General features: G+C 39.4%; 1 protein-coding gene and 1 non-coding gene across 2 annotated transcripts; one reads left to right on the plus strand and one right to left on the minus strand.

The window, feature by feature from the left end:
- Positions 1-609: 609 nt before the first annotated feature.
- rab15 (RAB15, member RAS oncogene family) lies at positions 610-15,265 on the minus strand. Its single transcript, XM_034220904.1, has 7 exons — positions 14,941-15,265; positions 8,049-8,109; positions 6,915-6,975; positions 5,759-5,836; positions 5,107-5,196; positions 2,777-2,842; positions 610-2,488 (listed from the first exon to the last, which is right to left on the minus strand). Exons 1-7 carry the CDS (start codon positions 15,062-15,064, stop codon positions 2,327-2,329), a joined length of 642 nt encoding a protein of 213 aa, XP_034076795.1. The 5' UTR covers positions 15,065-15,265; the 3' UTR covers positions 610-2,326.
- Positions 2,565-2,637, plus strand: trnat-ugu. Its single transcript has one exon. It is a non-coding gene; the product is annotated as a tRNA-Thr (tRNA).
- Positions 15,266-15,638: the final 373 nt, after the last annotated feature.

Below are 15,638 nucleotides of genomic sequence, written 5' to 3' on the forward strand. Positions count from 1 at the left end.
TGTTATATTCCCATACCAAAATATATCAGTATTTTAAAAATATTCTGATGCATTAACCAGATATGTATTCCAGCCATTTCACCAGTCTTTAATTGATTTAATGTTTCCATTACCATTCCATACATTGTAAAACAATTGATTAAACTGAACCAATTGCGACATGTTGTCACTCATCACTTCTCGTCCCCCTTTTAGAGGATAAACACATGAATTAAAAGTATTCAGTTCATGTGAATGCATTCAGTAAGTCATACCGTAATGTACCAATATAGAAGAATACCAGATTATACATTTACTGATTTGTTTCCTTTCCAATTGCATCTGCTGCATATCTGTATAATGTTACCGCATTCACAAGCACGGATCAATGTGCCGTCAGTACGTGCTGTACTCTCTCATGCTCAGTATACATGGTGTTCAAACATGTAGCGGAAGTTTGATGTTGATCTATGGATGTGGAGGATAAGCACGTCTTTGTAGTTATATTGTATGATATTCTCAAGGGACATCCAGTGCTCATTATTCAAACACATGGATGCATTATGTTCTCTATCTTCGTCTCATTTCAATAGATTACCGGGTTGCAATTTATTCAATAAGACACGCTGGTGATGAGTCATATATCTGCAAGTTTTTTACTCATAAACATCTGACATCTTTTCTCCAAGAATAACATGTTGCATTTTACATGTTGCATGTAATATATTTCCACAAATACATGTTAAAGAGGTCTAAAATAACAAAACAAAAATAGTTCTTAAAAACAACACAGAAACATTTGTATCTAGAGCTTACTCCAGAGCATCACCCAGTACAACATACTGCCACACAGTGCACAGATTAACAACCTTTTTTTTCTTTTTTTTAAAAGTAGCATTTATTCTTACTAGGTTGCAAAAGAAAGTAGCCAAAGTTAGTCGGACGATGGTCATTCTGTTTAAGTCTCAAACAGGCAACTCTGGTCAAAATGCTCTCCTTGTATCACGGTCAGATAATTATTAACTTCATTGAAGTTGCAATAAGAGAGAGGAGAGAAGAGTAGATTGCATGCAAAACTCTCACTTGTCCCTTTTTAAGTCTGAGGGGAAAGGAAAAAGAAATGGCTTCTACATTGGACTCTTTACAAAACAGTGAGAAAGGACAGAGTTATCTTCACAGAGGGAATAATTCAGACCACCTAGAATATCACTTTTTATATACTTCTTGAAACAGCCCTATAATGGGAATACATTAAGTGAATGGCGCATTTTCATGATACCAATGTACGATAAATGAATGTCGGTATGTACAATGCAAAAGGAAGTTTTCGTACTATAGTGTTTTTTTTCTCCTATAAATAAAAACTATAAAATGAACAATATATCGCGTTTTGCTACAATGTTTCCTCAGTTAATCACTTGTCTTATACTGTGACTGCAAATGATCATACATGGATAATATTACAAGTTGCAAAACCTCCTCTGTCGCCAATATTTGCATGAAAAAAAGAAGAATTGCTGCATATATTTTTTAATCCTTTCATCGCATTAAAGGTAGTCATTGCGAATGCAAATAATCCAAAAACAAACATAAGTAATACAGGAAAATAGATTATCACTGAACACCTCTCCAGTGCTGTTTTCGCAATGCATGTAGCCCCCTCTTGTGGTCAAACTCTTACACTACATCTAATGCATTAAAAGGTAGAAAGGCTATTTGTGCAGGAGTGCTAATACCCACACATAAAGGAAACACTAAAGGGGAGGATGAAGGCAACATTTGATCAATCAATTTGTTGATTTCCAAGGCACCCAGCTCAATATCTGAGACAGCGCTTGGAGAATAATGAGAACACTGTGAAAAGTTTCAAGTCAGTGGCGGGTAATTCACAAAGTCATTCAACATCCTCTATATCAGGGTACTGTACAAAGTCTGTAGAAAAAGAATCTTTATTTCCAGCACTCCTGGAGGTTTGTGTTTAGCGTTATCAATTGTAGAATTTGTAGTGGACATGGATTTGCATTTAGTTACATCTAAAACACACTAATCTGAGCAGGAATTGTTTTTGTTTGGACATAATAATTCTGTCTTTCGAGGATACCTTGACATGTGGACCTATTTGTTGAAACACCACACACTTGGCACTGTGTGGCAAAATGTTTCCACCTTTGTCCTTGAAACTGCTCTGAGATTGTGCGTTAGCATTTCTGGTTTAGCAGGTTTCAAAGTCGCAGCTTGATGTTCCTTTTTGTTTCAACTAACCACCAAAGCAGACAAACTTTGCCCAGGGCCTGTAAAGTGTCTAATATAATATTAATAACAAGAGTTTCTAAATCAAACAGTTCCTTTAACACCAGCAGCCTTTGCTCTCGTCGCTTGCTGCGCGTTCATAGAGTCCTTCTTCTTCCTCCAGAGCAGCTAGATTAATCTCCTCATTACCCGACATCCGGAGAAGATCCAGGTCCTTTTTGTTGGCAGCTAGAACCTGTTCAGCCAATCTTGTGAAAGTCTTGGAGGGAAATAGAAACACCATGATAAAGATAACTAGTTATAAGTAGATTATAGTTTCGAGTCTACTCCATCAAGGCCCCATAGCTCAGTGGTTAGAGCACTGGTCTTGTAAACCAGGGGTCGTGAGTTCAATTCTCACTGGGGCCTGGAAACTTTAATTTAATCAACTGTACTCAATGCGTACATGTAATCATGTAATTTCCTCCCATTATATAATCATGACTGCATGCATTGTTTAAACATTGTTAGAAACCTGTACATGGCTATATATCTTATTTAAACTCACCTCTGTTATATTATGGTTGGTGAAGGCACTTGTCTCAAAGAAGTCCATTCCATAAGCGTTGGCCAGCTGCAACATAAACAACAGTGACACATTTTACTTTCCTGAAAGAGAAATGTTATGCTTTGGTCTTTTTGAATTAGAAGCAAGAGAAAACTGACTCATTATTTACGTTCAAACAGGTCCACCTTGAATGGAAAATGTGTGTTGTAATGTGAGGCGACAGTAGTGAAGCATTAGTGAGTCTTTGTCTGAGGTCGGCTTAATGGTTTGGGGGCTTTAGAGCTGACACAAATGCCTGACAGAAACTAAGCCCAACGTTTCTATGCAAATATTGACACCAGAAAAGGATTATAAACGTTGAGAACTAAACATTTATTAATTAGCTTTTCGCAAAGCCCAAAGTCCAACATTTTGGGAAAAAGGCTTATTGACTTTCCTGCCAAGTCTAGATCGAGACCACTCACAGAGAGACCAGGGAGGCAATTACCCTAGCTTAGCATAAAGACTTAAAGGTGGGGTAGGTCATTTTGGAGAAACCAGGGTTGCATTCCAATAGTCCATTTAGCTTAGGAACCTTCCTAACGGAGTGAAATGACCCGGAAGTCCCTCAGTGGCAGCCATGATAAGTGCCGTTCCAATTCTCCAAATGAAAGGAAAGGAGGTTTCAAACTCTCCTTTATCTTAGAAACCACTGGACCTCCCTAACCGAAAGGAGAGGAGAAAATGCTGCCCCACAATGCCTTGCAGCCTCAGCATTTGCCATCACAACAGTCGGCCGTTCACGGAAACAACCGATTATGACCGAGAAATGATATCATGAAAGTTACGGTGCTTATTAAGCATTTTAAAACGTATGTGGTAAGTTGCCAAAGTGCTTTTTTCTGAACGTTCATCAGTATTATAATCAAAAAGAGAAATATGAACGTTAGTTTTTACTGAAATGATCAAATAAAGTCAACATCTCACAGTCTTTACTGAGCTGTGTGGAGTTTGTTCAACTTTTAAAAGATGTTTGAATGGTGATATACACAGTGATAGATGTTAAGGACTAACGTTTATAATAAATACATTTGTATTGATTTTAAGATCTTTTCATACAATCATACGTATTGGGATCATTTGTATTAATGTGGACCGGAGGGAGAGGGTGATGAGCATAAGTTTCACTTTCCTTTTTTGTTTCAATTCCAACTTTGGTCATGAAGAATATGTTTCTCTGTTGTCCACGTTCATAAAGCATAAAGCAACAGCATCAGAGCACGGTGCAGAGTCTCTAGATGAGTTTACAGTAGTCCCTCGTTCTTATTAAACATCCATGTTGTAGTCCGCTGTATAGAAACTAGTTTCCATAGTTTCCCCTCAGCAGCAGACGCACATTCATGACGTCCGCTGGCGCATCATAAACACGTCGGATAGTGAAAGTGCATTCGGATTCTCTAAAGTACCGCGGTCTCTTCTCCTAAGTCCTTTTGAATTCTCCTATCCACTATCCCTTAACCCCGTGACGTTTCACTCAGAGGTCAAGGAATAGGAGATAGATTTAGAATGTAGGAGCTGATTTTTGGATTATCGGAACGCAACCCAGCTCGAGTGCGCTCGAATTTGAAAATACACAGCCGGAACAAATCTGCCACTTCCTTACAGAGCCCCTCCTCCAACATACACGAACGCGCACATGACCAATGAGGGCACGAGATAAGTTTGTGCCCAGATGGAAGGCTGACAGGCAGGTAGGCCATCCAGTTACTTTAGCCGGGCCGGCTCAGATGATTGGTCGTGCTTTTTACAGCGCCACGGCTTCCACAGATGACATTTTTTTATGGATTTTTTGTCAAAGCACTTAAAATATTCATTGCTATCGGGATGTTAAGAGCATTCCATGGAATATAACAAAAAGTGTATCTCGAGCAGGTTTCTTAAACTTACCTACCCCACCTTTAAAATAGGGGTTGACAGAGTAACTTGTTGTATCAACAGCTGTGACTTGCACAAGCTTTTAGTTTAGCTTAGCTACAGTAAGGCTACTTAGCAAAATGATCAAATACTGTTGTTTTAACAGCACATTTAAGCAGGATAAAAAAACAAGATACACTTTGGAAAACGAGTAAACTTCAGAGGTATTTATATGTTTATGCTAAGCTAACTTTCTCCAGCCCTGTCTGAAATGGTGGTATCAACCTTTTCATCCACATTTGAAAACATTTTCTTACAGAACACACTGAGCCTAATGGTTACACCCTTTTGGTGGAGAAAATCAGCATTATTATGATGTGTTTTATAACATTGTATTTGGTGAAATAGTGACAACACAGAGCCAGTGTTTGACCCACCTTGATACCCTGCTCTGTGGCCACTTGCCTCTTGTCCACCTCGTCTGATTTGTTCCCTACAAGGATCTTCCGGATCTTCTCCGGGGCGTACTGCAGGGGTTTGTCATGTGAACATAAAGAAAACCAGGGATATATAAAGACAAGCATGATATAAGGGCAACAGAGATAGGAAGAGAGATTTCAAATGTCAACAGAGGAGAGAAAACACAGCGCTCAGGAAATGAGACCTAGATTAAAAGTAAATGGGAACGTGCCAAAATAAATAGAGTGTATATATTCGGTCAGACACAAAGAGGAAATTAGGTCCATCATGACTAAATTAATCAAATAAAATCATCTGGGAAATGTCAGGGAGAAGCAGGCCAGACGATGAGATTGCTTTGTGAAGACTCAAAGTCAATAGAAAAATGGGACAAAGCAAGATGATAAATGTTCTCCATCCAATATGTATGACTACACTTTCAAATGGTATTTGAAAATGAAGATGGTTTACGATAAAAACAGCACAGCCATGTCCGTCAGGTTGGTTTTCATCCCACCACGTCGGACATCTGTTATTTGTCAAACTGAGGCATTTTCACAGTGAGTATTCGTGTCAGTTTTGCTCTTTCGATAATGCGGGGAAAAAAAATCCCCAATCTCTGTGACTCACCTCATCCACATCACTGGCCCACTTCATGATGTGCTGGAAGGATCGCTCACTCGTGATATCATACACCAGGAAGATTCCCTGAAGAGAGATGTTTAAAAACAAACCGATGAGAACCAGTGCACTATTGAGTGAAAAGCTGGAAACAATACCACGATTCCTGTAAAAAAATCCAGACCACCACTTAGGAAGTTGGCAGCCTCTACCAACAATTTATTTTACATTGTTAGCCACCGGCTGAATGAGAAATCTGCTGAATTACTTTATAGCACTAAACAGGAACAGAACAACATTTATAAGGCAGTTTCTGGTAAACAGACAATTCAATTTCAGCAAAGGCATGGTTCATGGTTCATACACAACAATGTCAGAGTATTGGTGGTTGTGTTTGGCAAACATCTTCCTCACTTACAATGCTAACGCTGGGATATAAAATACTTTCACAATGTGGATGGTTTAAAGCGTTAAAAACTTTAAACCAATAGATGTCCAATATATTATAGGTCTCAGATATATAAAAAAACATGTCTCTGAAGTGTTTGGCTCCAAACACCAAACAGATCAATGCAGCATTACCTATAATCCCCTCTGTTTCAGCCCTGTTTCCAAAGTGCTGATTCTCTGTCTGTTACTTTAGATGAAAATAAGGAGCCCCTCCCCACGCCCCTCTGAGAGAGACTTGGTTACAAAGAACACAATGGTGCTCTAGGAGGAGATTCAGGTGATAAGGTGGGGGGGGGGTTACCTTGGTTGGTGATTGGCTAATGGTTACACAAGCCCAAACATCGTTATGACATCATAAAGTGGCCAAAATCTGATCAGCTCATTTTCAGACAGGTTTTTATATAAATGGATCATGACAAAAAGAGAGAGAATATTTTTTCCTGAAACTTTCAGTCTCTTTACGCAGAGGGGACACATGTTGATGTAGAAAATACATGATAAAGTGGATTTTGCATAATAGGTGACCTTTTTAAAATCAACTTAATGGTTTTCCAAAGTATCTGAAATGGAGCTAAGTGTTGCGCATGGATTATTCTAGACAAATTGCTGTAACAAATTCAATTTCAGAGATAATTGTGATTTAATGTTACCGTGACTGTAGTGATTATATGTATTCAACTTTCAGCAGCAGAGTCATGGAGGAGCGCTAAACTACCTGGGCTCGTCTGTAGTACTGCTTAGTGATGGTCTGGTATCTCTCTTGGCCTGCTGTGTCCCTGGAAAGACAACAAGTATAAATAAACATAAACATACAAAAGATACATATATGAGATTATAATATGACAACATGACTCTGGGCAGTAGTCAGTACACCAGACACCTAAAATGTTCAATTATTAAGATGTTCCTTTCAATGAGCAGTCTAAGGCATATACTGTGTCTCCTTAATATTCTTTTTCATGATGTCTTTAAAAATATATTTGACCTATTTCTTTCTGAATTTCCAACATCATTATCTCAGAATTCTAGGACACGTTTGATGGGAAAACAGTACTGCCATGTTTTTCTAAATTAATGAGACTCCAAAATCCTATGAGAAGCTCTGAGCTTCATGGAGCACAGTTTCTGCTGCTAATCAGCCAGACCCTTCAATAGCATTATAGTATGGGATTACCTACTATACCTACTATATAACTTCAAGACACAAGTATCTCCCAATGTCTCAAAGACAAAACAAATCAAATAGTGATTGAACCAATCCAATGGGACATATTTGCTTTCATGAAATGGAGCTCTCAAGTAATTCAGAGGTCTTTTGGGGATATTGAGGCATTTCAAATATTAAATCAAGTGAATGCATTACATTTCTGTAGGTTCACGCCTGAATACCTGCAAAAAAAAGACATTCCTATGCCCCTCAGCTGTACTATGTGGTTTAGTTCTGATTACCAAACGCTTACAGGCTAAACTGAGATGGTAAAAACAGTCAAACTTGCATTTCTTCTCGTCACAACTACATTATAATTAAGTTGAGACAAAAATATCATGGTTCTAGTTTTTAAAAGCTAGCCTAAATTAAAGTTTTTTTATGAAGGGACACAGACTCCAGTCTCCTGCATGAAAGCATTATTATTTAAATGTCTTAAACTTAGTGACATGTTAACGTATTAAGTCTAAAACTACTGGAGTCACTTAAAAATGCTTTGGGTTTCAAAACAAGTACAAAATACAAAAAGCATGACCTCACTGTTAGTAATGGTATCTATGGCCTTTATCAAAACTACTGTTGTGTAATATCCTTTAATAAATGTTTAATATCCTACACAATACCTTCCATCCAATATCTTACCATATCTGTATCCGTACTTTGATACCATCTATTTCTAGTGTCTTCATTTTGAAGTCGACTCCTGTAGGAGAGAAAACACACAGGTAGTAAATATGCCATCCACAGAGGAGCTCTACATGTATTTGATGCTGTGCTTAGACTAAGGCGTTTCCACTTTCCACTCAATAACTGAAATCAATTATCCGGGTGTTTTTTTAACAGGTAAGGTTCACTGGTATCTGCAGCAGTAACATCACAGAGAGCATTAACGCATCGAGACCCAATCACCTCTGTATAATCTGCCTGTTAGAGGATAGGACTAATGATCGGGTGTTTCTGTCCTCGTTTAGTTCATTGATCACACAAGAGGAAATAAGGGAAAAGGACAACAACAACAAAAAAACAGCGCTGCATAACACCACAGAGGAAGAGATGAGAGGAGCTGAGATGGGGAGGGGCTCGCTCACACCTCACTGATCTCTGTTCTATTTCAGACGGCTGAGTGTGATACTGTTTATAGGCAGAAAATAACAGGCAAGACTCAACCATTTTTGCAGTGAACAGAGAGAGGTTGCTGATATTATTAACATTTTAAAGTGTACTGTATACCCCGTTTATCTAGGCCGTTTTTGTTTTATGTATATATGTCACACTGTGGGACTGCGGGAAACGGTATCTCGAGATTTCTGGATGTATAACACATACAAATAAAGCTGACTTTGTCTTTGATATTTAATGTGTTCTGCTTATTATGCTTTTACTACGTGAAGTAAATCTACAGTATATATTGTTGACTTCCCTATTGTTATACTTTTTTGTCAGGGTGGGGAAAAGCCCAAAAGAGTATTTTAACAAAATATAGATGTACCTATTTATGTATATATTTGATCAACTTAGCTACGGTAGCGTTAGCAAAGCTAAGAGGAGTGTAAACAATATTGAATTAGCCAGATTTGCTAAGAAAAGGAGAGAGTTGTTTGAGCTGTACCAACATGTGATTAGATTTTCAACCTGAAGTTAACTGAAGAGTTTAACAACATTGACAAATATATAAGCTACCAGCAGCATAGATATCACCGACTTGTCTGGTTTCGGAGGAGTATTTTCTGCATAGAAATGTAACCCTTTCACAGTGTGTTTCCAGGTCATGAAAGTCATTGTAGTCCGGTTTTTTTCCATTTCAATATGTACGTTCAACCATTAACTCTGCCTCTATTAAAGTCTTTATATCTTGTCTCCTGTGTCCATGACTGTCTCCTCAGACTAATGCTTCCAAGTCGATAATGGACAAAACCACAGGCTTCTAGACCACACTAATCCCTGAGGAATCAATTAACAGTTCATCCCAATTAAACTGACATAATCACGCTCCGAGGAAGAGAGTCCAATCGATTGAGATAACTGGAAGAAACTGCAGTTTGTGGTTTTAACTTTTTACAGCTGCGTTTCTGCAGGGTTTGTCTTTGAAGAGACTGACATAAAGAAACTGCTGACAGAGCGGGGCTGGTGTTAGTCACTGTGCTTCTTTTTATAAAAACAAGCTGGAGTAAAGCAAAGACTCCACGGAGCTCACTGACTTGACAGCATGAGGCCTCATTTAAGTCGTCAGGCGGTCTTTGACTTTGACTAGAGAGCATTCACACTAAAAGGTCAGCATAACAATCAGTGGTCTGCCTTGCCTGAGGCTGCAGAGGAGAGAGGAGATGGTGAAAAAGAGGCTTTCTTCTTGCGTTATTGTCCAGCTGTATTAGCACTGTACAAAAGACTAGTCTAGAGTCATCTGTGCAAACAGGACTGATTTCAATATAAAGTACAGACATGGACTAATGGATATTCCAGCTGTACAGTACAATTGTCTACAACAAGGGTGACCCACTCTGGAAACCTGAAAATAAATCAAGATGTCTCCAAAGCCAAGTCATATGAGAATAAGTACAGCTCAGCAGTAAGCCTCTCTTACATTTCGAGTAATATTTACAAAAACAAAAGGTATTTCAGTCCCCACTGTCTGTGTCCTGCTGATAAAGAAATATATTGTGTAGTCGCCAATCTGACTACATTGTTCTATAAAAGCAGAGGAAAATGGGCCTGTTTTGTAGAACCAGGTGCTCTCTTAACTAAGAAAACGCAAACAAAAATAATCACCCAAGGGCTGTCGTGAAAGTATAACTCTTTGTCTATTACAAGTTCATTATTTAAATGGTTCTGGGTGCTTCCATCACAACAGCAGAACACTTGCTGCACAATTTCTCAACCTGCATGAGAGGATGTGTAGAAAGTCTTAATTGTTACTGCTTTTAGAGAGATTACAGGTGTGTGTGCTCTGCAGCCATTCAATAGCAACCTTCATTAATATGATACCAGTATCAGGAATCAGTCAGACAGGTCTGCAAGGGAACACAGTGTCTAGGTTAATATGCAGGGAATGGTGAACATGTCCTTTCCAAGGTGATGTCTTTAAATGCCTTGTATTGTCGGTGCACAATCCAAAGATATTCAGTTAAATACGAAACAGAGAATATTTGAGAGGGTCAGGGAAAATCGAAGTATAAGAAACAATGAATTTGACACCCCTGCCCTGTAATTTGTCAATTTTTAAGAATAATTCAGCTGTTATGGCTTTCAGAAAGGTTCCCTCTTCTCTTCTCAGAGTAAGGAACCGTGACAATGGAGACAAGCACAAAGAGCAAGGACTGACAGCAGTTCATTTAACATGGCAGCCTTTAACAATCAGCAGTGTGAAAGCCATGTAAAAACTAATGGGTACACACCCAAAATTGACTTGACAAATTAATAGGATGACTGTGTTCGACTAAGCAAGACGGATTAGGCGGTGACACGTGTCAGTGTGCTGTAGGTAATGACGACAGGCTCACTAATGGATGGACGGATGGATGCTCTGCCTGTGACACAATTTCACTGGGGAATAAGTCAGAGATCCATGACTATCATCACAAGCCGAGGACAGCCAACAACCGTCAACAGTTGCTTTCTTTAGAGCACAGCAGGACAGGTTTTCAATCATGACCTTTTTATCAATCTTGACTGAACAATTAAGCGTTGTGTTAACCTCCTGTATTGGATGGAAATGGAAATGACTCTTTCAAAAGGGTGAAACCAAATGAAAACAGAAGAGTAGACCATCAGGAAAACAAATCCAAATCCATGACTACCAGTACAGAAAACGCCAAAGATATATGTCTGACATAATATAATACAACAAGAGATTTCAAGGAGTGCTACTGCATATGTTAAGCTGTGTAAAGTGTGTCGTGGCTCCAGAGAATAGGCTTTGTAAAAATAAATGGGTGTAGTGAATGTGATGTCCCATTGGTTTTGAGACGACGGTATAAAACCTCTGCATTTGTTTTTTAGTCGTTGCCATCTTGTTTTTTGGCATCATAATTAGAGGGAGGATCGAGCCAAGTATAACTGAACACTGAACATGAAAACACACTGTTAAAGGGTTAAAGTTGTTGTGCCACGCCCTAAAGCATATCTTTATCCTCTATTTCAGCATAAATGGCAGCACAACATCTTGCTCTATTAAGTAAGACTTTAAATGACTAATAGCCTTAACCATAAACTCTTTAGGAAAATGCTAATAGAGTAATACATCAAGTGAGGAGTGGGGTCATTTTCTGATAGACTTCTATAGACTTATGTTTGCAGCTTCCTGGCCATCAGAAAGAATACAGGTTTAGGGCACTCCTACATTGGCTTCACTTTTCAGACCGCAAGTTGTCAACTTGTTGACCTAAAATGTCCAGATTTGGTCGGGCTACAACTATAACTTTCAGAGATATCGGACACTTTTTAAAGTTCCTATAGCCAGGAGGAAATCAATGCAATGACAGCACCACTGATTTCCCTGCTTGATGAGCTCCACGGAGGCTGTGATCCGACGCCCGTCCCTTTAGACTCGCCAAGCAGCGGTGGGCTGAGTGTTTGACCAGGCTGTGACCATAGCACCACTGAGACCAGCAGCATGAAGACAGCTGCTGATAGAGCTGTGATATAGGGCAGGGCCCGGCTCGAACTTTATGGGTTTTGTGACAGTCAGGATCTCCGGGGGCGAGGGGAGAGGTAACGGAGAGGAAGATTAAACTCAGCAGTGTGACTGAATAGCATTAATAAATCATCTCGACAGCTGCTCTTTGCCAGAGAATGTGTTCTGAGTGAGGGTGTATTATCCGTCAGGTAAGATCAAAATTCCTGCTGCCAATGATTCTGGACTAGTTTGATTTTCTGACACTGAAGGGGAGTAAAAGTTTGATTAGTTATGTTTTACTGAGCTGTAACCAGGGAAGAAGTCCTTTTTTAAGCCAGGTGTGTTTTTTTTGGTTAGTGCCCAATGAATATTCAAAATGCCTTTGTGACTCAGCGACGGCGGATTCGAATGAAGATCTCTGCAGTTTCTACTCTTCACCTTGTGTGGGAAATGTTTTGATAGTCTGAAGACAAGCCCAGAACATCCTTCAGATTTTAAGAGGATTACAGAAAGAATTTAAAGACCGCAAGGTTAAACTATACCGTAACTTGTTAAGACTGTTAACTAATGTAAAGTTTTCTCATTGATCTGTCATCGAATGCCAAAAAACAACATGAAAATGCATTCATGTACATCACAAGGATCTTAAAGTTTCCTGAGTTTGGTGAAGACCTTGAAGGGCCTGTAGAGCCTTGAACTCAACACCTTCCAACACCTTTGGGATGAACTGAAATAATGTTCCTGTGGCTGAAAGGGAGCGAACCCTTCATCCAGAGCTCAAAATCCTGTACAAAGTGTTGAAAGAAGAGTGAAGGGCATGGCTTTGGAAAAAGATATTCATCAATCACATAGAAGTAATGTTCGATTGTCCATAATATAGTGAATCTGCGTCTAGTTATCATCCCAGTGCTGGCTGAGTGTATGCGTTGTTGGGGTTTATCTATAAGTTAATCTGCAGGAGATGCTAAATAAGACTCCCATCAGCTTTTCATCCTCTGATGTTTACGGAAAAACTTGCTTTGATTACAACTCTCTATGGGGTGCGGGATTTTGAGATCATTAAGAGAAAAACCTGAGCGAGTGGACTGTGTCGGAAACGGATGACTTATTGAGCTTCCCATGAGGGGGACATTGGAGAGAATTTATATCCCTCTGTCACCATGAAGGTTGGGAAATTATGTATTGATTCTCCTCAGGAGAGCACAGGCGGTGGTCACTCTTGATCTCTCTCTGTCTCTTTAGATTGTGTTAGGCTTGTTTAGTCTGAAGAGGAGTTTGAATTATCGCATGGCTGTGAAAAGACCCCCCAGGACGGCTTACAAACGCAGACAACTATTCAGTCCAATACAAATATCTAGAATCCACCGCCGGCACCGACACAAGAGACGGATTTATAAGCATCCAGCTGTGGTTGTGAACACTCGGTAACAAAAGCACAAAAAGGTTCACTCCATGCAGACAGGATGGACCTTTCTTGTTAGAGACATTAGAAGGGCTCGGAGTTATGTGAGCTTGACTCCAAGGGGCGGAAGTGTCCTGTAGAGCGCTATAGGTGCTTGACTTAAAATAGCATACTGCGGTGTAAGTAAGCCTTATGAGCTGCAGGATGGAGCATTGGGCACAATAAAAGCCTTCAAAGTGCAGCGTGATGAACATAAAACTTGAGTTTGAGCATCGTGCTGTGGCTGTGAAGTGTTTTGCAGTAGTCCACTGAGCACTCAATACTTTGGATTCAACATTAAAGCTTCCAAATGATGTTAACATGAACCATTAATGGTGGGATTGTGTTATCGTTGTCTTTTCTGTTATGTTTCCTGGACCCATCTGTCAGCGTCATGATTTATCTTCTTGACCTTATTATGACAACATGTTACAGCATATCTCTCCAACAAAAAGTCATCTATCCATCACGACCAGGAGGAACGTTTCCTGACTTTGCCTCGAGCATGTCTGCGTTTCGTCTTCTCCACATCACGGCCAATTACTGCACACAGCACAGAAACAGCAGCTTTGTTGCCACAGGAGAAGAAGAAGAGATAAGTGACACAACCACCGCTTGTAAAGGAAAGAAAAACACTGCTTACTGTACATCCTTATTTCCAACACCTCAAAGTCAGAATGGTAATGCACATATCATCCTCTTCACTGAATCCTAACTATGGAGGTAGATGTACTGCACAGCCCGCTTTCCTGTAACTGTGAAAAACAGGATGGTTGCATGTGGCAAATCCATGATTAAGGGTGGACAGATAAAGTGTTAGTTTGCTCTATGTACTCTGAATTAAAAGAGCAAGGAACTGGACGTGTTTCCTTTGTTAATTGAATCATTTGGTCAATGTAATTTGAGAAAATAGTCAAAAAGGTCAACAATAGTTCACCAGATCTCAAGCTGATGCCTTTAAATTGCCATTGTTTACTGCATGGATATATGGGAATATGAAAACATCATATTTGTTCCATAGTTATTGAGCATGAAATAATTGAAACTAGGTCAGGGTCTCCTCAAAAATCTCTTTAACAAAACCACACCGAGGACCTTTATTTAACCAAATGTGGCATGGCACTTGCTTACACTATCAGTGCCAGATGATAATAGTTGGTGTAAACTCATCTGCATGGCTGCTAAGTGTTAGATCGTCCCCCTGAGGGCTTCCCCACTTAATGCAATTAAGCTGGTTTTATAGATAACACTCTATGTAATGTGCTGTTCTAGTTAAATGTGAACAATTCCTTTTTACATTCCTTAGCACATCTTAGTTGTGGGGTTTCAATGATAATTGCAATGGCTACAAAGGGAGGTTGATGCGCCAATAACATCAACAGAAAACGTTATAAAACCATGCAAATAAATGGGATTGTTAATTAACACATGTGGTGAATAAGGATCCAGAAATAAGTCATGGTGTTAGTGCAGAGTCTTACCGATGGTCGAGATGTGAGACGGGTGAAATTCGTTGTCCGTGAATCTGCATAACAAACATGTTTTCCCAACCCCAGAGTCTCCGAGGAGCAGGAGTCGGAAGAGCACATCGTACTGTTTAGCCATAGTGTTGGATGTAATGTTGAATTAAAAAGAAACCCCAGTCAGCTAAGTCAGCGATGGATGACCGATCCCTCCCCACCTGCATCCCATGTCTGCTCAAAAACTCAACATGAGGCTCTGGGCTGGCTCCTCGCTTCTTTGTGTTCTCTGATGCTGGGTCGGTATGTGACGGGGATGCTCCAGCTTCACATGCAGCCTCCAGCTCCAGTGGGTGCGGTGGACCATTGTCAAGTAAGACCCCATCAAAAAGAGTATTTCCGGTGGTGCATTTCAAAATAAAAGCCTTTAGTGTTTGAGAACATGTTGGTTTATTTAGCACAAAGAAGGGATATTCGAATGATGTTTGTTATTACTTCAAGATTGTCATGATAATGTTAATAACTATTTTCATATGTGGAATTACTGAATGCCTGAAACTAAAATTATTAGTAAAATGTAAAAAGCATTATCATAAATGTAGCCTACTTTAAGTACAACATGTGAAAGTACTCACTTTAAATAATGAAGCTTAGCAATTCCACCAATGGATCAATTACGTGTGATCCTATTCTATTCATATATCATCAAAAATATATCA

This window comes from Gymnodraco acuticeps, unplaced genomic scaffold, assembly GCF_902827175.1.
Source record: "Gymnodraco acuticeps unplaced genomic scaffold, fGymAcu1.1, whole genome shotgun sequence".
Lineage (NCBI taxonomy): Eukaryota > Metazoa > Chordata > Actinopteri > Perciformes > Bathydraconidae > Gymnodraco > Gymnodraco acuticeps.